The sequence below is a fragment of the Oncorhynchus mykiss genome, chromosome 4, assembly GCF_057628025.1.
Source record: "Oncorhynchus mykiss isolate SJ-2025 chromosome 4, ASM5762802v1, whole genome shotgun sequence".
NCBI classification, from domain to species: Eukaryota; Metazoa; Chordata; class Actinopteri; order Salmoniformes; family Salmonidae; genus Oncorhynchus; species Oncorhynchus mykiss.
The window spans coordinates 70248902-70274771 of record NC_143025.1 but is presented as its reverse complement, the minus strand read 5'-3'; the positions used below and the strand labels follow the sequence as shown (position 1 = coordinate 70274771).

Below are 25870 nucleotides of genomic sequence, written 5' to 3'. Positions count from 1 at the left end.
TATTTGGCTGTCCCCATAAGATAACCCTTTGAAGAACCTTTTTTGGTTCCAGGTAGAACCCTTTTTGGTTCCAGGTAGGACCCTTTTGGTTCCAGGTAGAACCCTTTTGGGTTCCATGTAGGACCCTTTCCACAGAGATAAATACAGTATGTTATCACTCCCTTCAGATGCTGCTATAACACTGCATTTGTTAGCTAATGTAAGATGTGAAGCTGGCCATAAGCAGGGAGAGGATCTGGATAAAGAGGACTAGACGCCATGCGACGCGAGGAGGCACTTTCGGCGTGATACAGATGTGTCCCACGTGGCTGTATGAATCCCTGTTGCATATTCTAATCATGGGTGAGTGCTGGGCTGGCCAAGGTCAGCAGCACTGCTGGGTGCTTGATTCATACAAGTCTGCTGCTCTGCCTCCCTCTGACACTCCACCTGCCTGCTCGCTGTGGAATACACTGTGGCTGCTGTGTGTGAAGGGAGCTAGCGGGAATACACTGTGGCTGCTGTGTGTGAAGGGAGCTAGCGGGAATACACTGTGGCTGCTGTGTGTGAAGGGAGCTAGTGGGAATACACTGTGGCTGCTGTGTGTGAAGGGAGCTAGTGGGAATACACTGTGGCTGCTGTGTGTGAAGGGAGCTAGCGGGAATACACTGTGGCTGCTGTGTGTGAAGGGAGCTAGTGGGAATACGCTGTGGCTGCTGTGTGTGAAGGGAGCTAGCGGGAATACACTGTGGCTGCTGTGTGTGAAGGGAGCTAGCGGGAATACACTGTGGCTGCTGTGTGTGAAGGGAGCTAGCGGGAATACACTGTGGCTGCTGTGTGTGAAGGGAGCTAGCGGGAATACACTATGGCTGCTGTGTGTGAAGGGAGCTAGTGGGAATACACTGTGGCTGCTGTGTGTGAAGGGAGCTAGTGGGAATACGCTGTGGCTGCTGTGTGCGAAGGGAGCTAGCGGGAATACACTGTGGCTGCTGTGTGTGAAGGGAGCTAGCGGGAATACGCTGTGGCTGCTGTGTGTGAAGGGAGCTAGCGGGAATACACTGTGGCTGCTGTGTGTGAAGGGAGCTAGCGGGAATACACTGTGGCTGCTGTGTGTGAAGGGAGCTAGCGGGAATACACTGTGGCTGCTGTGTGTGAAGGGAGCTAGCGGGAATACACTATGGCTGCTGTGTGTGAAGGGAGCTAGTGGGAATACACTGTGGCTGCTGTGTGTGAAGGGAGCTAGTGGGAATACGCTGTGGCTGCTGTGTGCGAAGGGAGCTAGCGGGAATACACTGTGGCTGCTGTGTGTGAAGGGAGCTAGCGGGAATACGCTGTGGCTGCTGTGTGTGAAGGGAGCTAGCGGGAATACACTGTGGATGCCTGTGATGCAGCAACACTCAGGGAGAGAGGAGGGGGAGGGAAGGAGATCCCCCCCCCCCACCCAGTAATGAAGATGCTTGATCTCTCTGAGGTATGGTGTTAACGGTCTTTACTGTTTGAGACAGAGAATGCAAGGCTATGGAAGCTGGTAACTCGAAAGATAATATATAATTATATAATTGAGCACATGGGCATAGCTCTTTCTTTGATCTAATAATTCTGTATAGGTAGAGTTATGAAACAAGTGAAGAACAAGACTGTAGTTTGGGGAATATGTTCAATCAATTTTTGCCTCTGGGCAAAAACTTGATCGTATTGATATAATACTGTTTAATGAATACACACTTGAAAGATTACAGTTTCACCTTGATTACTTTGAGGTCTACTTTTAAGAATTCTGCTACTTTAACAAGAAACCACTATGTAAAACAGGGAATGGAACAGAATTCAAATTAAGGGGTGAGGGCACTTTCAGAAACAACATATTCACGAGTGTGATACTCATTCAGGCAGAGCAACCTCAAACAGTTGAGGAGACACTCTCATATCCAATATGCACACAATGTCTGAAATGCAATGTCTGAAAGAATCCAAACTCCTCAATCAAACATGAGGTCTGAAAACAGGGCTGCTCAATGCGTTCCTCTAGACAGAGAATGTTATGCTCAGAATGTTCCATTTGCAGTCCACTGGCCTTCCCAGCCATAAACCCTCATGCGCTGTAGATCCACACTGTTGGCAGCACATACACAATGGGCTGAGGTTAAGGCCTAGCATAGCTTCAACTCAAATCAATCTGCCAATAAAACAAAACCAGTGCCTCTTGATCCTTCACATCTCATCTTAAAGATTGTCCTATCGCCATACGGACGGACAACCCTTAGCCAAACAGTCAAGACACATTGTAACCGACAGGACAGCCACACATCTCAGGACGTTTAGAGCCATGAGCAATAGGCTAGGGGGGCACACCTGACACACTCTCTCAGGAGGAGGGAAATGTTTTATGATGCTGTAAATTGTGTTCCTGACGGACGGAGGACAACACCCGGGGAATGATCTCAGACGCGGCATGCCATGAGGCAGTGGCCAACGGTGTCTCAAGAGGAGGCAGGCAGTGAGATGAAAGGTTGTACTTCATGTCCACCGCAGCTCCCAGGTACAACGTTCCATTGAGCTTAAGAGGGCAGTTTGTCAAAGGCCTCTGGTGGACCATTTCAGGCACAACACTGAGGAACTGAAACCCTTATTGGAAGTAGGGAGACCGCAACCCCGAGCCTGAGTCATTAAACCAAATCACAGCTCTAAAACTTCAGTGGCACACAGGCAGAAAACACATCAATCTCAGATGAGGAAAGGGATTTATAAACCACATACATTTGTCACAGGTAATGTGACATAGCAAATATTGGATTATTTTTTTTGTGTGTATCAAACTCGATAAAAAGACAGCTGAGTAGTATGTAACAGAGAATGCGTCTTTGCGGAGTATAGCTTACCAATATCGAAGTAAACTAATGTCAAATGTAACATCTTGACAACATTTCTAATAAAATAACCTACTTTATAATAGTATTTTTTTCATTCTATTTCCCTCAGAACAACAAACTAGCTCTTGCTAGACTTTTGAGACATGTCTTTCGTTAGGCTTTCATTAGGCTACAGATTTCCCAGTGCTGTCTACTCCAGAATATGCCTTTTTTCCAAACCCTGGCCTAGTTAGCAGCATTCGTTCTCTCTGTAGGTGAGCTAATCCCTCTGCAGTAGATTACAGATGCAATGAGTGAAGCCTACAGTACTGTATGAGTGATAGAGGGAAGCCATGAAGACAGACCTACAAACACAGCGGCAGCCTAGCTAGCCTACACATGGGCATCACACGTGTTGCCAGCAGCACAGTACAGCACATCCACATCCACCCACTGCCTGCCCTGAGGCATTGGGAGGGAATGCCCAGCCATCTGGAGAAACTCACCACTAACAGTCAGAAGTGGAGGGATGTGAAACACACAAACACACACACAGAGGAACTATCAGGCTACTCCTTAAACCTGCAGCATGTTGGAAAACATATGAAAGATATAAAAACCGAAAGGTTACAAGATCAAATCCCCGAGCTGACAAGGTAACAATCCGTCGTTCTGCCCCTGAACAGGCAGTTAACCCACTGTTCCTAGGCCGTCATTGAAAATAAGAATTTGTTCTTCACTGACTTGCCTAGTTAAATAAATCAAATCTGCTGACTAACAGAGCCACCTTGGGTAAATAAAGATTTCACTGCACTTGGAACATCAATCATCTTCAAATTCCTTTGACAGATGTATGATATACTGTACAAACAGAATCAGAGACTAGTTTGTTTTGTGGCTCTTTTATTTTGATTTTGTTTGTTGAGTGCACATCTAAAAACCCAAAAGTGGCAGAGTTTGCTCTACTGTAAACTTTCAGTTTCAGCCGTGAATCTTGATATTTTCAACAGGAGTGTGAAGTGTCTTTAGGAGTGTGTCTCTGTGTGGATGGGGAAGATAGAACTGAATGTTTGATACTTCAGGAATTCATGGGAAATCATAAATTACTGTTACAGAGTTAAAATGGGGGACAAATAAAAGGAATTAATTGGAAGGGAATAAATACTGTCCCCTGTACTGTATGTGTGTCTATAGTTTTGTTTAATGTTGTGTTAAAACACATTCCACATTCACAGATGTAACAGGTTTATAAAAATATAATAACAAAAATAAAAGTAAAACATTTTTTTGGTGTATATACAGTGGGCAAAAAAGTATTTAGTCAGCCACCAATTGTGCAAGTTCTCCCACTTAAAAAGATGAGAGAGGCCTGTCATTTTCATCATAGGTACACTTCAACTATGACAGACAAAATGAGAAAAAAAAATCCAGAAAATCACATTGTAGGATTTTTAATGTATTTATTTGTAAATTATGGTCTGGCAATCTCTCTACAGCTCCAAAATACATGCATATAGGTTCCACTTTCAGAGGTACATCTTTTACAGTTAGGAGACATATCTGTTTTCATTCAATGGAGTCTCAAAGGAGTGTAATAAAATTTGTACAAAAATGTGTAATTAGATTCTTTCATTTTTACATTAGTAGAGGAGAAGTATACCCTGTTGCAAACCTCCGCCCATAACTCATCACTGATAGTCAGACCAAGGTCCTTTTCCCAGATTATTTTCAAAGGAGTAAAGGAGGAGCCTCCTTTCTCAGAAAAGAGTCTATAGATATAAGATATTTTGCCTTTAATGGATTGTGCTGTAACAAGAAGGGTTTCAACTTTATTCAACTGAGTTCTAAACCTCCTCTTGGAAGTAAATGAGGAAATGACATGTCTAATTTGAAGATATATATTTTTTAAAGGGATCTTGGCACATTGAATTCACTGCAGAGCTCTTGAAAGGATTTCAGTGTAGTGGTTTTCTGATGAAATAGGTCTGAAAAGGTACTGATTCCTAAAGTATGCCAAAGATTAAAGTTGGCATCCCTCAGGGCTTTTGGCAAGTCTGGGTTGCCTACTATAGGCGAGTGAGAACATATTTGTGAGGAAATGCCCAGGTATTTCTTACAGTCCCTCCACGCTAGTAGGGTGCTGTAAATCACAAAGGTTTTGGCTATGTTGCCCACTTCACCAAAGTTATGAATGAATATAATTTAGCTTAAGGGCAATGAACCACAGGATTGGGCTTCTATCTGAATCCACGTTGACTCTTGTCTGTTTGTGATCCATGTTAGCATGTTGCGGATTTGGGCAGACCAGTAGTACAGTTGAAGGGAGGGAAGGGCAAGACCACCCTTAGATTCAGGTTTCGATAGAGTGGAGAACTTGATCCTAGGTTTTTTATTGCCCCATATAAATTTGGTGATGCTTTGGTTAGTTGTTTTGAAAAAGGAAACTGGGAGATAGCATGGGAGCATCTGAAATATATAGTTCAGTCTAGGGACGCCGTTCATACGGATGACATTAATTCTTCCTACTAAGCTAATTGGGAGGGAGATCCAGGTTTGGAGATCGTTCTTGATTCGATCCAGGAGTGGAAGATAATTTTCCTTGAAAAGGCTATTCAGATCTGGTGTTATGAAGATCCTGAGGTATTGAAACCCCTGTGTTTTCCATTGGAAAGGACATAGTGTTTTCATAGAGCTGGTGAGTGTAATATTGAGAGGGCAGACAGTGGATTTGTTAAAATTGATCTTATTCCCTGAAAACTTGCCATACTGAGCAATTGTGTCTAAAATGGGAGGGATTTCTCAGGGTTGGATATGCAGAGCAAAGACATCATCCGTGTAAAGCGAAATCTTGTGCTGCAGGCCGCCTGCAGAGACACCCATAATACTTGGATTGCTCCTTATCAGCTCTGCCAGAGGCTCCGCACCCAACAAGTAGAGCAGGGGGGACAGCGATCACCCTTGTCTTGTGCCCCGTTCCAGAGGGAATCTGTCAGAGTTCAGTCCATTAGTAGCCACCATGGCATTTGGATGAGAGTATAGTGATTTAATTTAATTTAATAGAATTTGGGCCCATATTGAACTTTTCTAACACTGAAAACAGAAAGCTCCACTCCATCCTGTCAAACTACTTCTCAGCATCCAGTGAAGCTAGCAAGAAAGGGGTCTTCTGTCCGTTTCCTTGATCATTAATATCAAAAAGATGGTGAATATTATCAGAAGAGTATCTGTCTCTAATAAATCCAGTTTGGTCCGCTTTTATTATTTTGGGAAGAAGAGTGTTTAGTCTTTTGGCGAGCAACTGGGTAATTATTTTGTAGTCGAAATCCAACAAGGTCATGGGCCGGAAGGACGAGCAGGATAGGGGGTCCTTGTCCTTTTTGAGCAACACTGTAATGCGAGTTGTGTGCATTGAGTCTGGGAGAACTCCGTTTTTGCAAAACTCCTCCAGCATTGGCATGAAGATAGGGCTGAGCTGGGGCCAAAAAGCTTTGTATAACTCTCTGGGGAATCCATCTGGGCCTGGGGACTTATTAGGTGGCATGGAGGTAATTGCCTCCAGGATCTCCTCAGGAGTGAAGGGGGAGTTGAGATCTTCTTGGTCTGTCTCTGATAGTTTAGGTAGCGAGATTCCCTCTAGGAAAGAGTGGAGTTCTGCCTCCGTGTGTTTTCTCTCAGAGGTATATAGTTTGCAGTAAAAATCATCAAAAGTTAAATTGATCTTTTTTGGGTCATATGTGACCTCGTCCTCTGCTGTTCGGCAAGCCATGATTGTACGCTCTGACTGCTCCTTTTTTAATTGGTAAGCAAGCAATCTACTGGGCCTATTGCTATACTCATGGTATTTCTGTTTAGTAAAGAAAACCTTCTTTTTTTATCTCCCGTGTGTAGTCCAAATTCAGTTTGGCTTTGGCTGCTTTAAGATGACTCCAGGAGGTGCTGTCTGGGGATTGTTTATGTATTGTTTCACAGCATTCCAGCTCCCTCTCAAGATCTAGCCTGTGTGCTTCCATTGCTTTTTTCTTAGAGGAAGCATATGCGATTAGATGACCTCTTAGTGTGGCTTTAGCAGCGTCCCACATTGTGGCCGGAGAAACAGGAGAATCTTTGTTGTCTTGTGTGTAGTTGTCTATCCATGTAGTTACCAATGTATGGAACGCTTCGTTTGATAGCATGGAGGTGTTGAATTTCCAGCTCTTTGACCTCGGGATGTTTTTGCAGAGGTCCAAGCGGAGGTGGACAAAGGCGTGATCTGAAAGTGCTATGGGTCCGATTGTACATGTGGCTGAATTTATGAAACTCTTTGGGATGAAAATGTAATCTATACGGGAGGAGGTGTTATGGGCATGAGAGTAGTATGTATAGTCCATAGATGAGCTATTAGTCTCTCTCCAGATATCTATCAGTCCCATCTCTTTAGTAAGAGAGTTCAACATCTTTGCAGATCTAGGATTTGTGGTGGGGACTTGAGATGATTTGTCTAGGGTTGGGTTAAGGGTACAATTAAAATCTCCGGCCACCACGGCAAAGGAAACACAATGCTCATTAAACAGGGTTATTTTGACATGAAAGCAGGAGTATCTGTGTTAGGGGCGTATATATTTAAGATAGCAATTGGTTGACCATACAGTGACCCAGTTATCAAAATAAATCTCCCCTCATCATCAGATCAGATATGTTTTTGTCAATTATGAATGAAACATTCTTATGGATAAGTATGGCTGTGCCTCTACTGTTTGATTTGAAAGATGAGAAATACACCTGTCCCACCCAAGCTCTGCGGAGTTTGGCATGTTCGGCATCACAGAGTTGTGTCTCTTGTAATAGCGCGATGTCTGCTTTTTCCTTTTTTAGAGCACATAGTATTTTTTTCCTTTTTATTGCATGCCCTAGACCATGGCAGTTCCATGTCAATAGATTTAAGGTACTAGTCATCGTCATCGAACAGTAATCAAACTTTAGTGCAAGTCATCTCTGGGTAAAAGTGGATAATAGTTATAGCTGCGTTCACATAAAAGGAAAATAAATGGTGTACATAAAATAACAATCTCTGAACACCCCAACCGAGTTCCCAAACAGCTCGACACATCCCGTTGGATCTATTACCCCCCCCCCCCCCCGTTGCTAACGGGAACAGTTAGCAACGCACAACGTCTCCCCACCAAGGAAATGCCTCATCCTCTCCTCTCCGCCCCACATTGAGTAAATGACAACGTAGCCCCCGTCCAGACCACACTAAAAGAGGGAGAAAATAAAATCAATAGCCCAGCCTACATATACTTCCCCCAGGGGACATAGGGAACCCCAAGTAATAATAGCAACAAAAAAACAGGGAAATAAAAGTAGGCTGAAACATTAGTAGGCCTAGGTTAGGCTATAGAGCCTATCCCTCTCAGCTAAAGGAAAATAAATGTAAATTGGACGGCTATAATGACATTTAGCGAGGCGTGTGGGTCTTTGGATATCGGCTATATGTTGTCTTACCTCCTTTAGTAACAGCATTAAATGCATTTAGTCATTGGTCCATTTCTCATTGACCAGGATTGTCTTTCAAAAAACGTTTAGCCTCTTTTTAGTTTTGAAGTGTCGCAAGGCTCCTTGGTGAAGAATCCTGAGCTCGTTTGGGTATTTGAATCCCCTGAAGATGCCTCGGTCAATGGAGTATTTCTTCACCTCGTCAAACTCTCGGCGCTTTCGGCGTATTCTAGCTGACAAGTCCTGGTGTAAAGTGAGTTTGGTATTTCCCACTGTGATGGTGTTGTTTTTCGCCGCCTGTAAGACTCGTTCCTTGTCGGTGAATCTCAGGAAACGTATGGTGATTGGGCGCGGTGGTTGTCTGGCTGCTGGTGGGGGCCTCAGTGCTCGGTGAGCTCTCTCTCTCTCGAGTTCTATGGGCCTGTCGGTGGGCAGGTGGAGCCACTCGGGAAGTTTATCTTGCAGGTAGGGGATCAGTGGCAGGTTTCCCTCTTCTTTTTCGCCCAGATTTAATAGAACACAATTACTCATTCACCCCCTGTTTTCCAGGTCCCCTGTTTTCTCTTCCAGATGCTCTATTTTCTTTTTAGCATATGCTATTGTTTCCATGGCATCTGTCAATAAGTTTTCCATGGATAGGATTCGCCCCTCTGCCTCGTCCAGGCGCCCCGCGTTTATGGTTATCTTGTTGTTGAAAAGCGTTTTCCAGGATTGTCACCTTGCCCCCTATCGCACTGAGCTGAGAATTAATGGCATCTAATTTAGTGTTGAGTTCTGTACGTTGGGATCTCAACTCAGAAAGGATGTCTTCGACAGAGTGCGAGGTTGGCATTCGTTGGGCCTCGGGGGGGGAGCGGGTCCTCTTGCTCCTGGCTCATGGCGCTAGCTTTTTCTGAAGACAGCTTCTTCTTGGAGGCTTTCTCCGTCGCTAATGCTCGAGTCCGGGTAAAAATGTCACCTGTAGTGTCACCTTTTGTAGCCGCCATGACTTTTCTTACTAAAGCTAAATGAGTTTGAACTTGGAGTGGAGGTAAGATTAGGAATTGGAAACTACTCGTGCGGAGCTCTTAGTTCATGCGGCCATCTCGTTCAAGGGTCACGTGATCCTCCGACCAGGTCTCTTTTGAAAAATAAATGTTATCTCAATGAGAAAAACCCTGTATAAATAAAGGTTGAATAAAAAAAGACATTGCCAGTAGGCTGTGCGGGTTGTCTAGTCTACATGACGAGATTCTTATTTTACCTTTACTTAACCAGGAAAAGACCATTGAGACCCAGGGTCTCTTTTTCAAGGGAGACCTGGCCAAGAAGGCAGCAAGAATCAATATATTACAGAATTAAAACATACAACAATGCAACATGATCCAGCCTAACAAAAGCATTTACACTCCTCTATAACAGAGTCTCCCATCAATATTTTAAATTCATTCAGTGGCATTAACATATCTAGATGAAGCATGGATTGTAGACTATTCCATGTGTCTGGGGAACAAGAAGAGAAGGCAGTCTTGCCTAATACTGTGAATGTCCTAGGGACTTGAAGTAGCAACCTCCGAACAGACTGGGTCTGGTAACTGCTGGTGGTGAAGGAGACCAGACTACAGAAGTAAAGAGGGAGTTTAACCAAAAGGGCTTTGTAGATGAACACACACAAATGTATCTTTCTGCACATATAAAGTGAGGTCCAACTTACCATTTGGTACATTGTACAATGGTGGGTGAGTGACTTGGCATTTGTAATAAAGCGCAAGGATGCATGATAAACAGAGTCCAGTCTCTGTAAGACAAAGGAGGTTGCATGTCAACAAGTCAACATAAACAATTACAGAGAGAAAAGTGGCCTGAACAAGCTTCCTTCTAGCCATAAGTGGAAGGCAAGCCTTATTCCGAAAATAAAAACCAATTTTCAATTTAAGCTTCGTCACAAGATCATCCACATGAACTTTAAAGTACAACTTGTCATCCAACCAAATACCTAGGTATTTGTAGGATGACCCTTTTTCAATGGACAAGCCACCAGATGTGACAATGCTAACCTTCTCTGGCTGAGTGCGAGGTCTGGTAAAGGTCATGAATTTAGTTTTTTGTATATTCAAGACCAGTTTGAGACCATAAAGGGAGGCCTGCAGTGACTTAAAAGCAGTCTGGAGCTCTTCAACAGCCTGAACCAGAGAAGGAGCACATGAATATATAAATGTATCATCTGCATATAGATGTAACTTTGCTGGTTGCATCCCATTTCCCAAATCATTAATAAAAATTGAGAACAACACAGGAGCTAAAATGGAACCCTGGGGCACACCTCCATTAACCCCAAGAAAGCTAGACTTGTCATTGTCAGTATATACACATTGTGTTATGTTACAAAGATAGTTCCTAAACCAATTTACTGCCCCTTCACTGAGACCAATGTTTCTGAGTCTAGCTAGCAACAATTCATGGTCAACTGACACAAAGGCCTTTGATAAATCCACAAACAGAGCAGCACAACGTTGCTTTTTATCAAGTGCATTAATGATGTTGTTTGCCACTGCTATAGCTGCAGTTATGGTGCTGTGCCCCGATCTAAAGCCAGACTGAACCCCGCTGAGTATGTTGGCCCCACCATTATCAAAAACTGAACCAGCAGATATGAAGTGCTTGTTAAAAACCCCTACAATATGGGATTTATCCTTCACTTCATTAGAATCCATCATTAAATGGTCAGGAAGGTCAGAGGATACATTAGAACCTGACACTGATTTGATTAGCTTCCAGAACTTGGTAGGGTTGTTTAGGTTCTCTGTGACTGCATTTAGATAGTCATCTGATTGGGACTTCCTGATCAAACCTGTGCATTTGTTTCTTAGACCTCTGAAGGAGGCCCAGTCAACAGGAGCATTTGTATGTCTAGCTTGAGCCCAAGAGACATTTCTCTTTCTAATTAATTCTGCCAAGTTATCTGAAAACCAGGAATTGTCCCTTCCACTGATTCTACATTTCTTCACAGGGGCATGCTTATCACAAATCGACACAAATTGTATGTAAAAATAGTCCCAGGCAGTGTCAACATCGGGAATCAGACTTACTCTGTCATTATTATGGTACAGATCATGTAAGAACGCTTGCTCATCATACTGTTTAAACTGTCTTTTAAAAATATAACGGGGTTTGGCTTTGGTCATTTTTGTATTTCTAACACAAGCAATTGCACAGTGATCACTGACATCATTACAGAATATCCCAGTCAATGTGTATATATATGTGAGGGGTATTCGTTACAGTAATGTCCAATAGCGTTGATTTGTTAGGTTCTCTGGACAAGAGCAAGAATATTTTTATTTGTCAAACAGCAGTCAGGCACCGATCACCATGTCACCAGAATAAGACCCTCAACATTTATTGGAAGACAGCATCACGTTCATCACCTTGCACTTTCACTACCCTGTGAAGTTTATCATAAATGATTCCATCTGTAGCCTAGTAAACTGCATGGCTTCCCGAGTCGTAGTGGGAGGACAACACACCATATCATCGCGTGACTTCAAATGAACTTCGAGATAATGGTTATTATATCAATATTTGCTTAAAGGCGTTTCCACCGCCATAATTAATTTTCCCACCATGTCGAACGAACAAATTATCTGTTGACATTTAGAAAATTACACCGAAACTTCCTGTTTCCATTACAGCTGTCGATATTTTTTTTTTATACACAATATGACTCGCATAAAAACTACAGATGGAAAAAAAGGTTAGTGTAATCAGTTAATTAGTTCTATGTTCATAGGAAGCAGGCTCAGTAAGATCAATAGAACTGCTTTATAACATGAAATACTGTATGGGACAGAATGGTTGGTTCTATGTCTATGCATATCTACATGTATCTGTCAAACATTATACAGTACATTATATATTCATTATTTCTCTGGATGGATCAAACCCATTTCATAGTTCTGTGACCCATATCCATATCACTCTAAATCAATTACTCTGACTTGTGTCTGAGTTTCATTAAGGGTAATAAATTATTATTACAAATGTGAGCTCACACAATAGCAAGTTCGCTCTGGTGAAGCCAGTTACAGTTGAAGTCGGAAGTTTATATACACCTTAGCCAAATACATTTAATCTCAGTTTTTCACAATTCCTGACATTTAATCCTAGTAAAAATTCCCTGTCTTAGGTCAGTTAGGATCATCACTTTATTTTAAGAATGTGAAATGTCAGAATAATAGTAGAGAGATTGATTCATTTCAGCTTTTATTTCTTTCATCACATTCCCAGTGGGTCAGAAGTTTACATTCACTCAATTAGTATTTGGTAGCATTGCCTTTAAATTGTTTAAGTTGGGTAAAACATTTTGGGTAGCCTTCCACAAGCTTCCCACAATAAGTTGGGTGAATTTTGGCCCATTCCTCCTGACAGAGCTGGTGTAACTGATTCAGGTTTGTAGGCCTCGCACAAAATATTTCAGTTCTGCTCACAAATTCTCTATAGGATTGAGGTCAGGAATATGTGATGGCCACTCCAATACCTTGACTTCGTTGTCCTTAAGCCATTTCACCACAACTTTGGATGTATGCTTGGGGTCTGTCACGACCGTCGAAAGAACTGGACCAAAGCGCAGCGTGGTGAGTGTACATATTCCTTTTATTTGAAATGACACCGACAAAACAATAAACAATACAAAACAACCGTGAAGCTTAAGGGCTATGTGCCACAAACAAAGACAACTTCCCACACAGAAAGGAGGGAAAAGGGCTACCTGAGTATGGTTCCCAATCAGAGACAACGATAGACAGCTGTCCCTGATTGAGAACCATACCCGGCCAAAACAAAGAAATACAAAAACATAGAAAATAGAACATAGAATGCCCACCCAAATCACACCCTGACCAAACCCAAAAAAGAGACATAAAAACCTCTAAGGTCAGGGCGTGACAGGGTCATTGTCCATTTCGAAGACCCATTTGCTGCCAAGCTTTAACTTTCTGACTGAGGTCTTGAGATATTGCTTCAATATATCCATATAATTGTCCTTCCTCATGATGCCATCTACCCCCAAAACATGATACTGCCACACCCGTACTTTAAGGTTGGGATGGTGTTCTTCAGCTTGCAAGCCACCCCCTTTTTCCTCTAAACGTAACGATGTCCATTATGCCCAAACATTTCTATTTTTGTTTCATCAGACCATAGGATATTTCTCCAAAAAATACGATATTCATCCCCATGTGCAGTTGCAAACCGTAGTCTGGCTTTTTTTATAGCGGTTTTGGAGCAGTGGCTTCTTCCTTGCTGAGCGGCCTTTCAGGTTATGTCGATATAGGACTCGTTTTACTGTGGATATAGATACTTTTGTACCTGTTTCCTCCAGCATCTTCACAAGGTCCTTTGCTATTGTTCTGTGATTGATTTGCGCGTTTTCACCAAAGTACATTCATCTCTAGGAGACAGACCGCGTCTCCTTCCTGAGTGGTATGACGGCTGCGTGGTCCCATGGTGGTTATACTTGCGTACTATTGTTTGTACAGATGAACGTGGTACCTTCAGGCGTTTGGAAATTGCTCCCAAGGATGAACCAGACTTGTGGAGGTTTACACATTTTTTCTGAGGTCTTGCTACACCTCCAACTGACTCAAATGATGTACATTATTCAATAGGAAGCTTCTAAAACCATGACATTATTTTCTGGAATTTTCCAAGCTGTTTAAAGGCACAGTCGACTTAGTGTATGTAAACTTCTGACCCACTGGAATTGTGATACAGTGATACAGTATAAGTGAAATAATCTGTCTGTAAACAATTGTTGAAAAAATGACTTGTGTCATGTACGAAGTAGATGTCCTAACCAACTTGCCAAAACTATAGTTTGTTAACAAGAAATGTGTGGAGTGGTTGAAAAACGAGTTTTAATGACTTAAATGTATGTAAACATCCGACTTCAACTGTATGTTACTCCGGTAAAAGTGGCAGGAGTCCCGTTTGGCAGGGACAGATCCGGAAACATTCCTGGAACAGCAAATGCTTTAATTTGCATTTTGAAGGTTTATCTTCCTGGAAGAAAACGAATTAGCACGAATTGCTAAAACCTTCTGTTCATGATGGCTGCACTAGAAATACAAAGGAGGAGAAGAAATCCTCTTTACTCTGCAAGTCTGTATGTTTGTTTGCAGTTAGAACATATCTCAGTGTTGTGCAGGGTTATGACATTCCTGAGGGAACACAAGGTATATTGGTTTCTAATGGATTTGATTTCAGTCATTTGATTCCAGTCATGCACCAATCCAGAAAGACAGTTGATTTGTAAGAGTGAGTGAGTGTGAGTGAGAGACTGTGTGCTTGTGCGTGCATGTGTGGCTTCCATCTGATAATTTCACCATAAAAACAAAGAAGCACCTTCAACATCCAACTATTGCCTATCAGCCCATAAAATGGCATTACAATAACCATGTCAATAGCCGTGACTATATCAGCCAAGCATCAATCCTGATTTAAAACTCTGAGTAAAAATGTTGGTACATTTACCAATATTACACCGAAAGGATAATGCTCCAAAACACTCAAAACACTTTCTCCAGTTATGGACACTTCGGTTTACTCTGTACTGCATAACAGAGTGTTTGCGTCACATAAATTCAAGAACAACCAATTGCATGCGGTTTTGCTGTAAGGTTTTATTGACACTTGCTTTCTCAGACGTCATACATGACTGCAGTTGGGGGAGAGTCTTTATGATTCCACTTCAGAAATGTTACCACATAAAGGAGCTATTCAGACATATCTGCAAGATAAAATAACCCTTGTCGGATTCAAGATGACTTGTTGGAAACATTCTCACAGTTATATCATTTTTGTTGTTGCTGATTAAATAGACTATAAACCTTACAGTATCAACACAGTATTTGTCTAGAAAATAATAGTATAAATAGGTGTCTAGACATAAATACACGGTGGCTGTTCTAGCTCTTATCATGAACTGGAGCGACCTGGCTTGGGAGGCCAATAGAAGGAAATACAGCCCTGGCAGGAACACATCTGTCAAGTCAAAGTACATTTCCTGCTGATTGTTCAATTAAAGATGGATTACCCTAACATACCACCACATTGATTCTCATCTATAGTGGCTTCCTCCCCAGCCGATACTCATCTGCTTATTTACCACAAGGCAGATCACTATAATACAGCATCAAGCTAATTCTTACTGCTGTAATCGGGAGTAAATGGTAAGAAAATACAGAAAAGAGTTGTTTGACAAAATTATCCTCTCTCTGAGTTCATTATGTCTTTATACAAGCATGAAACCAAAGACAAGATAGATGACGTGAATGAATCTGGGCAAAACATAGGCCCAAGTATGGGCAAAAGTTCAGATATTTATTTTATTTTATTTCACCTTTATTTAACCAGGTAGGCTAGTTGAGAATAGTTCTCATTTACAACTGCGACCTGGCCAAGATAAAGCATAGCAGTGTGAACAGACAACAACACAGAGTTACACATGGAGTAAACAATAAACAAGTCAATGACACAGTATAAAATTTTTTTTAAAAAGAGTCTATATACATTGTGTGCAAAAGGCATGAGGAGGTAGGCGAATAATTACAATTTAGCAGATTAACACTGGAGTGATAAATGATCTGATGGTCATGTGCAGGTAGAGATACTGGTGTGCAAAAGAGCAGAAAAGTAAATAAATAAAAACAGTATGGGGATGAGGTAGGTAAATTGGGTGGGCTATTTACCGATGGACTATAGAGGAAAGTAGGCGTCATCTACCCGTCATCTACCTGTATTGAACTATTGGTTAAGGGCTTGTAAGTAAGTATTTCACGGTAAGGTCTACACATGTATTCGGCGCATGTGACAAATACAATTTGATTTGATTTGCACAGTGAGTGGTTCTTCTCTCTGCCTGGATGAACATGGAAATGCCATACTAGCTGCTGCATTGCCAAGAAATCTCCCTGCGTCCTGCCCAACACGGCAATGGGATATTAAATAGTCGCTAGCTTAAAAAAACTTCTTCAGGCTAGGGACAATTTTTTCTCAGTTTCCGCCTGACTGACGTGCCCAAAGTAAACTGCCTGTTGCTCAGGCCCTGAAGCCAAGATATGCATATAATTGGTACCATTGGAAAGAAAACACTCTGTAGTTTGTATAAATGTTAAAATAATGTAGGAGATTATAACACAATAGATATGGTAGGAGAAAATCCAAAGAAAAACCAACCAGAATTTTTGTTTGTTTTGAGAGCAAGGTCTTCCAATGGAATGTATAGGGAAATCATTAAATCTAGCTCCCAGTATGTAATTCCTATGGCTTCCACCAGATGTCAGTAGTCTTTGTTCAAGGTTTCAGGCTTGTTTCTTCCAAAATGAGGAAGAAATATGAGTTTTACTACAGGGATACAGACTTGGAAATGTGTGTATGCGCGCGCGACGAAGAGGACGCGCACCTGCTAATATCGCTTTCCTATTGAACATACTTCTTTCAGTATGAAATATTATAGTTTAATTACATTTTAGGGTATCTGAGCATTAAATAGAAACATATTTTGACTTGTTGAAACAAAATTTAGGGGTACATTTTCGTGTTGAACGAGTGGATTACTCAAATCGATGGCGCCAACTAAACAGACTTTTTGGGATATAAAGAAGGATTTTATCTAGCAAAACGACACTACATGTTATAGCTGGGACCCTTTGGATGACAAATCAGAGGAAGATTTTCAAAAAGTAAGTGAATATTTAATCGCTATTTGTGAATTTATGAAACCTGTGCCAGTGGAAAAATATTTTGATGTGGGGCGCCATCCTCAAACAATTACATGGCATGCTTTCGCTGTAAAGCCTACTGTAAATCAGACAGTGCAGTTAGATTAACAAGAATTTAAACTTTCAACTGATATAAGACACTTGTATGTACCTAAATGTTTAATATCCATAATTTTTATGATTATTTATTTGAATTGCACGCCCTTCAGTTTCACCGGAAGTTGTCCCGCTAGCGGGACCCCTAGCCTTTTGACATGTAATATGTCATGCTTGAGGACATTAGCGATAAGTATCTATATCAGAATGGCTTAAATGTCTCTCTTGTTGGAGGAGATCAATACATTTTGTTCAAAACATACACTTTCCGATCCAATAAATTGACATCTTTCGGTCTGCTCTGCTCTGTGCATTAATTTGTGTGAATCTCTCTCTCTCTCTCTCTCTCTCTCTCTCTCTCTCTCTCTCTCTCTCTCTCTCTGGGTGTGGTTGTGTTTGTGAGAGAAAGAGTGAGAGAGCATGTCTGTGTGTGGTCTCTCTCACTGATTGCGGGGGACACTGTCATATGCCTTCCCGGAGCAACTTGAGCATGTTTGCCATGACCACACAGCCCCTGTCCTGTTTACAATTCTAAACAAGACAGGTGCTGCCTGCTAGTGTAATGGTGCATATGCGAGTGAGTAGTGCATACGTGAGTGTTAGTGCCAGTGTATGTATGAGCATGTGAAATGCACAGAAATGCTCTCTCACTCTTACTCTCCGAAAGATGTCAATTTATTGGATCGGAAAGTGTATGTTTTGAACAAAATATATTGGACCACAATGGAAATAAGCTTTTAAGCTTCATTGTGTTATCATTGATAATTTTCTTAAATCATATGTGGAGGCGTCACCGGCTGGAGCGCCCTGGAGGCAACGGGTCTACGTGCATCCATATTTCTCCCCAGTCTAAGGCCAATAACAGTAATGAGTTGGATCAATGAGCTGACGTACTGAGGAGGAGTTATCTGGACTGTCTCTGGTAGCGTGCCACACCCACCAAGTGTCTGTCTGTATCACACATACCCTATCTGGACTGTGTCTGGTAGCGTGCCACACCCACCAAGTGTCTTGTCTGTATCACACATGCCCTATCTGAGGCCATTGACTCAAGGTTGGTGGCAGCAGCAGCACAGCACTGAATACGGATGACTTGTCTGTGACACAACAGTGTTGACAAATTGGCCCAAGAAGTGCATCAGCTGCCTGTGAACATACATTATTATATTGCTTGGACTGCTCTTAGGAATCAATGTGTTATGTGGAATGAGTAAATGTGGTGGTTTCTTCTTCGGTGGTGTATCGACATTATCCATTCTTTCCATGGACTTTTTGATCATGAATGATAATAACCAACACACTACTAAATGAAAATCAAGCCTCAACCAGTTATACTACAGTGTTTACTTATTCCCTCTTCTCTGTAAATCCCACTTCCACTCATGCTTATTATTCAGTGTGCTCATTAGGTACCAAACACATCAGTTTCATTTCCCACCGCTTCCTTCTCCATTCTCATTGGTCTTGGTGGACAGGCTTTTGCCAACAAAATATATACACTTATCTTCAGTGTCGCCACTCAAAAATTTTAACGGTTCTAACTTGACCATACTGTATACTGTACATGGAACAACTGTCTCCATTGACATACACTAAAATAACATCATCCCCTCATCCTGACATTGATTCACTGTGGAGTTCTCTCAGGATGTTTCTCATATCTGCTTCAATCACTCTCTGATAGGACTGTTCCTGGACTCTAATCTGAGTACAACTCAAAGGTTCTAATCAAGCCCTAAAGAAGATTGTATTCCCTATCTGTCACGCCCTGATCTGTTTCACCTGTCCTTGTGATTGTCTCCACCCCCTCCAGGTGTCGCTTATTTTCCCCAGTGTATTTATCCCTGTTTCCTGTCTCTCTGTGCCAGTTCGTCTTGTATGTTAGCCATGTCAACCAGCGTGTTTTTCCCGTACTCCTTTTGCTATTCTCTTTTGATAGTCTTCCCGATTTTGACCCCTGCCTGACTTGACTACTTTCCCGCCTGCCTGATCATCCTGTCTGCCCTGACCTTGAATCTGCCTGTCCTTCGGGTACCTTTTGGACTCTGAACTGGTTTTGACCCTTTTGCCTGTTCACGACCAGTCTCTTGACTTATTTGATTAAAAAAGATTGTAAGACTCCAACCATCTGCCTCCTTTGTCTGCATCTGGGTCTCGCCTTGTGTCATGATACTATGGCCATAATCATAATGGCAGAGAAATTGTCACATCCATAATCATCATCATCCTACGCTCATGACAATAATATTAATGAACGTGTCATCAGCGTTCCAGTCCATCAGCGGCCAGCTGGGTCTCAGAGGACCAGTGTTCGCCACATTGTGTGAAGCCTGTAACCAGCCGTGTCCAGTGTCACTATTCGTCTTAGCCTGTTGAATAAAATCAATTCCTCCAGAATTATGTTTTCCAGACAGGAAAATGCAAACTCTGTAAATCAGAAAGGACTTCCTGTAGAGCATTCACTGTGATTGATCTGACTGTGGACTAGATTTAGGAGGCATGGTTTAGATACAAGTACTAGGTGTAGGCTTTTACCAGTTCTTCAAGAGTAGTGTTCAGTAGTCACGAAACAGGAGAAATTACTTTGAAATGGAGTAAGACTCCCACAAAGGCCACCGTGCCTGCCTGCAGAACCATTCTGCTAAGCATACACACAGCGTCAACACTTTCTAATTTTGTCCTTTAAAACAATTTGTTTACAATGATTTATGTTTTAGTAGTGCGAGCGAAATCTTTCTAGGACAAAGAATAACACATGTTGTAAAACAGAGGATTCAGAAGAACTGCAGAAAGTAAGTACTTATTTACAGCAAAGTGAATAGTGTGTGAGTTACAGTACAGTAGGTAAGGTGAATGTCCACAGCTCATTTGGTGCAGAGAGAACAACAGGCAGTGCCCTGCCAGTGGTGACATGTACGTTTCATGAGTCCTGGCACAAAGCCCTCTCTCCTCCATCTTTTCCTCTAGTTAACATCTACCCAGGGAGACGAGAACTGACAAGCTCAGCAATACAGTAATTGGCTTCACTAAGATGACATCCCAGGCAGACATAGTTGGTAAAAGACATGAAAAGGTGCACTGTGTTAAGACAGTCTGGCTGTCTCATCTTACAGTTGTCCACTGACGTGTGGTGAGAGTCGACTGCCCTCATGGGGGTTGGCCCAGTCCAAAAAGACTATCGTTGATTGGTTAAGTATGATTTGTCAGATGATTTAACATTACAGAACTAAAATATCATTTGGACTTTGAGTCTGGCGATAATCATGTTGCATTCATTTCGAGGATAACTACAAAACACATTTTGGACAAGGATGGAGTCAGATACAGTCTTTGTTTACTTTGTGAGAAACTACAGTGTCATCCCTGGTGGTGGGTGGTGGAAATCTTCAGTCTCGGAGGACCTGTCACGTGTATTTAGTGATTTAAAGCAGCAATTAGCGGTTGAAACAATAACAAAGCGCTCTCTGTTTCGGTAAAAGCTGGGGGATGGGGCTGGAGAAATGTAACTACTCTCAAATTTATAGACTGAGCTATGGATGCAAGGACTGACCATCCACGATATCAACATTAGTTTTAATCATGTTTTAAAGCTGCATTGTGTTTGTTTAAATTTACATTGTTAACTAACATTGGAGTAAAACAAGCTTATATTTTGAGTTCTGATGGGGTACAACAGTTGAACTAAGCTCATGAGACATGAATAAGTTATTTTCTTCATGAATAAATGGGGACATATCATTCATTTATAATTACAAAAAATGGCTGTAGCAACTGCAGATTGCCTCTTTAATTAAGTTCCTCCCTGCTTATGTCTATCCTCCCGCCATTCCTCCCTGACTCTGTCTCTCCTCCTCCATTTCCCTGGTGAGACACAACCTGCAGGTCACCCAGATGCCTCTGCCTCCTGTTCCTGCTTCTTACTTAAACTTTATTTACGTCAGAGTAGTTTAGTCTCCAGGGATTGACTGACTTCTGAACCTTTCAGACTGGGAAAATAGGTTACTGCATATGGCAGAAAACCACATATACACAGGAGATCGCCTTGTGATACTGTGGCTTAGAATGGTTTGAGTAAAAACTCTGCCGGGAAACTTGTATTACCCTCCACAGACAATGGGACAATTAAGATGGAGATGTTTGTAGATGCTGGCACTTTCATAAAGAGTTTATCGATTTAGAAAATATACATGTTATAAGTAGCCTGCAATTTGTGATTGTTAAGATTATCATAACTCAGTTCAAAGTTTTCATACTAACACTAAATAGTCAGGCTTTTTTATTGCAGCCATTAGATGATGTACAGTAGTGCTTTGTAACGTACGTAATACAATGCATTTTAATTGTGATTTCATAGTTGATTAAAACATTTATCTGACGATTATTTGGGAAATATCGAGCATTGTTGTACTGATGTCAGATACACTCACATATATGCAGGGCAGGCACACACAAACACACACACATATACACACACATACACTTATACACATACACACACACATACACACACACAAACACAATTCAACACACTCCCACTAAAACAAACTGAAAACAATCAGTGGAGGAAGGGGTGGCCCTCTTTGAGGAAGCCCTCAGCAGCCAATTACCCTAATCCTCTCCCCAATCAGCAACATGGCTGCCCCTGATAAGACTAAGCAGCTCCAGACTCACCCATGGAAAAGAAGGGGATCCCCAGCAGCGTGGAGTTAAACTTCCCGTCGGAGATGAAGAAGATGCCAGCTGCAGTCACGTTGGCGATGGCTATTGTGAGCACACCCAGTAGACCCAGGAAGGGCTTCCCCCTCAGGCAGTCCCTCATGGAGCTGGAGATGGTGGCTGCCAGCAGGAGGAGCACCATGCTGACCAACACCTCCCCTTTAGCCAGCACTCCCGTCTGGTGGAAGTCCCTCCACAGGCTGAAGGAGGTGAGAGACTGGATGTGCAGGTCCTCGCTGAGCGTGGACAGGCGCGTGATGAGGGCGCAGAAGGCGTTCTCCCACTTCTCTGCGATGACGTCCTGAACCACGGGGCCATGGTTGCGGAGGTAGTAGGTGATCTGGACGGCACGGGCAAACTTCACCTGCTGGTCTCGGCTGTTGGGCGAGAAGGCCACTCCACCCAGCTGGTGGCCGATGAAAGAGACACGACCGTCCTGGGATATGGAGCACAGCAGACAGGATACTATCAGACACACTGACAGATGAATCTCAAGTCCCTACAGAGCATAGCTGGTGATACGCTGTTTGGTTTCTGTTACCTGAAATAACAACAGTCGGTTATGTTTTTGGATTATGATTATCTTGTGAATGATTTAAACACTGTGACCCATCAATCAACCATTACATAATGCATGAATTCCCTGCAGGAGAGATGACACATTGAATACATTTTACGGTCAAATAAATAATGTGTAATATCATATTTACTAAGCAATAGTAAAATTGCACTATGATAAACTATTCCCATCATTTATACTATAGTAAATTGTGTATCTGGGAATCTTGCCTGAAAAAGTCTGGTTACTACAGCTACTACAGAATCAGAGCACATGCACTGTACTGTATGATTCCTAAAACACTGTTGAATAACCGTTAAACCAATCACTGGCTGCCGAGTTGTTTTTAGAAAGGCATATTTTGTCCTATCAGTTCAGCACGCCGCTAGTATAGGGATGCCGTGATATTCATTCCCCCAGAAGGTGACTGATATGTGGAGATGAGATATAGGACACCACTTAACTGTCCTCCAGAGAAGATGGATCTCCTAGACAAGTGGGGGAACAGTTAACTTGTCAGCCAATTGTGGAATTATGCAAATGTAATAGAGCATTGTTTGTTAATTTCGGACAAGGGCCCTAGCTGGTCTGATTTGATCACTATTTGTAATCTGCAGCCTACTGTACTGTACAGACAATCCTGGATCTCTTCAATACAATACTTGATGTCGATTGTACAACTCTAACGTCAGAAAATGAATGATTCCACGGGTATTGTAATTAAATACCACTTGCACTGTCAGCAGAACAGGGAATTTCCTGCTATTATTGCCATTCATTCCCTATCATGATCATGTAGATGGAGTAATGAGTAAGAACTTCTCAAAACAGTGGACCTGAACATTTATAGCCAACCCCACACCAACAAAGACTCCTCTAACAAGCAGACCACATGAAAGTCTGACATACCAACCAGAGATGTAAACGTTCATAGTGCAGTGTCGTGGCTTGGTTTAGCATCAGACTAGTAAGCACATGAATAAAGCCCCCAGCTGACATCACAGCACTGAATGAAGAGCAACAAATGTGTCAAGACATTCAGCTCAGACAGACGGGGAGTATCAATGATGCAGACGACACCAGACAACGCATGGAAGTATCTGCCAAAGAGGGGTGGAAAAGAAGGTCAGTATATGGTCAGTATATTCCAACCTTAAAAAGGAAGCCTTTTACCCAGATGAGGTGAAAGGGGTTGGTGGCAACGGGAGGACAAGGGCCAGAGACATATGGGGAAACAGGCAACTAGCTGCAATAGTAATGCGTGGAGACCGTGGCCTTGGATGCAGAGAAATGAACGGTAGTAGGATGTGCTGTCTAGAAGTGATTTAGGGACAGCCCAGTATGAATTAACAGTGCAGGCCCAAGTGCATTACACAGCTAGGCCTGGTGCAGGAGAATTAGCTAGCTCACACTAGAAATGCTCATATTGGAGGAGACACAGTAGCTAGACATGTGCCTTGCAATTTAAGATGCTCTGTGTAGCAAAGGCATTCTTTTGTACAGTACAGTTTTCCACTCAGTGACAAGGCTACTCATGTTATCCAGCATAATAGTCTCACTCAAGGTAGATTATTACCTAAGGCTCTATCTACACTCATTAATCTAATGGGCTCAATGTGCCATGTTACTAGCAACAGATCTGGTCACCTGTTGTAAAATTAGGCTACCTGTTGTAGCTGTGTAACAGCTGATTAAAATATAAACCTCATTTATAACCTACTGTTTAAAATGGCATGGGCATAGGTAGCCTAGCAGCCTAGCAATACATCTGCAGAGGGCTGCAATCACAGCATACACTTAGGAGGCATAACAATATTTTACAGGGGAAGACGGGATGCAGGCCCTTACTAGTCTATCAGCTATGTCATTATATATGTGCAGGAGAGGGAGAAAGACACTGCATCAGAATAGGAAGGGGGGTATTCCCTGTATACTGGAGCAGTGCAGGGCTGTGCCGCCAATTCACAACCTGCAGCTAACAATTAGCCTACACACCAGCAATTCAATCAATCTATTCTGAGTGTTTCCTTGCCTTGACTGCCTGATATGAAGACATCAGAAACCTCCATAATAGGCTTAGTGAATACACCTATTGCGTTCATTGAGAAATTATTGCAGGTTTCAGACAGTGGGTTATGGTCTCATTACAGAAACATTGTCCCACTGCTAATCCAAGTAATTCGTTCGTTTTTTTAATAACACAGTGTGTCAGTCACGTTCTCTGACACTCACATCGGTAATTGATGCTTGCGGCCAACAAAAACATTGTAGCCTATAATTTTACTATAATAAAACATAATTCTCGCCTTCTTACCTTTAAGGTTGTATTTGGATAGCTCACGGGCACCTTCGATAAAGTATAATTCGACAGAATAGCTAAACGGATATCTTCGAATATCGTAATTATATCATCCAAGATGCATCGCTTATCCTGATGGCTCAGGACACAGAGATGAGCGAAAGTGTAATTGAATCCCTTGTAATTAACACTCAAATCCAACACCTTTTTGTGAACCTGCAGGACCTGGTCGGCTAGCTCCAATATATTTCCCCCAGACTTGGCCAGTAGAATCAGTCTGCCATATCTGCCGGGGGTGTGCAGGTCGGAATACAGCTTGTTTTTAGACTGGTCGATGGGGAAAAGGCTGTTCGCAAGACTCCGCTCTACTTTAGCAAAGCTGTGGGTCGGGGCAACCAGTATCTCGAGGTCCGTTTCGGGCTTGAATCTGCTCAGGACTGTAGATCCGAAAATGATGGTTAAGACTGCGGGAACGGTGAGGAAAAAAACAGGATGCCTACTAACAAATAAGCCCAGCCAGTAGAAAGAAGCTTTGAGCCCTCTGTGTATCATTTGCCGCAGCATCCTCCTCCAGATCCAGCTTGCAGATGCCCCGTTTCTTCCTATGAAGCACATGTGACATGAGACTCCGTTGCCCAGTTTAGTTCATCTGTATGATAATACACTACACCTGGGAAAAGAGCACTGCAGCAATTTCCAACAAGACTGTCAGATATTGCTCATCTCTCGTTGCTTTTTTTTGTTGTTGTTTAATCTCAAGCCATTCCTCCCACTTATTAACCTCAGATCCGTGACTAGTCCTATTGCTCCTGCTGCAATAGCAGCAACCTGCAGCTGTCTGATGTGCTTGCATACCTAGTTCTAACTACACTATTGGTGCCGCCTACTTGACTGTAACCATGTGCTGGTTGAAGGGGGAAGACGGAGAAATGCTGATGGTGGGTTATTTTAGGAACACGCGCAATAGCCATAAGAGTCGTGAAATATTCACTGGTGGCACAATGGCCACGTGCACTTCCTGAAATCACTCCCAATACCCCATGAATGAGAACCATACTGTTGCGCTTAACGCTAAATAGCCAGTAGCCTAGGCTATGCTAGGTGTATTTTATACATGGGTGTATTTGATAAATCACATAGT

General features: G+C 42.3%; 1 protein-coding gene across 1 annotated transcript in view; it reads right to left on the bottom strand.

The window, feature by feature from the left end:
• Nucleotides 1-25616, bottom strand: part of LOC110522285 (patched domain-containing protein 1) — a 31048-nt gene extending 5432 nt beyond the window's left edge. Inside the window, exons 1-2 of the mRNA XM_021600550.3 lie at nt 24745-25616; nt 21827-22307 (exon numbers count right to left, since the gene is read on the bottom strand). Coding sequence (XP_021456225.2) covers nt 21827-22307; nt 24745-25344 — 1081 coding nt within the window. The 5' untranslated portion in view covers nt 25345-25616. The remainder of the gene's footprint in view (nt 1-21826; nt 22308-24744) is intronic.
• Between the last annotated feature and the right edge of the window lie 254 nt (nt 25617-25870).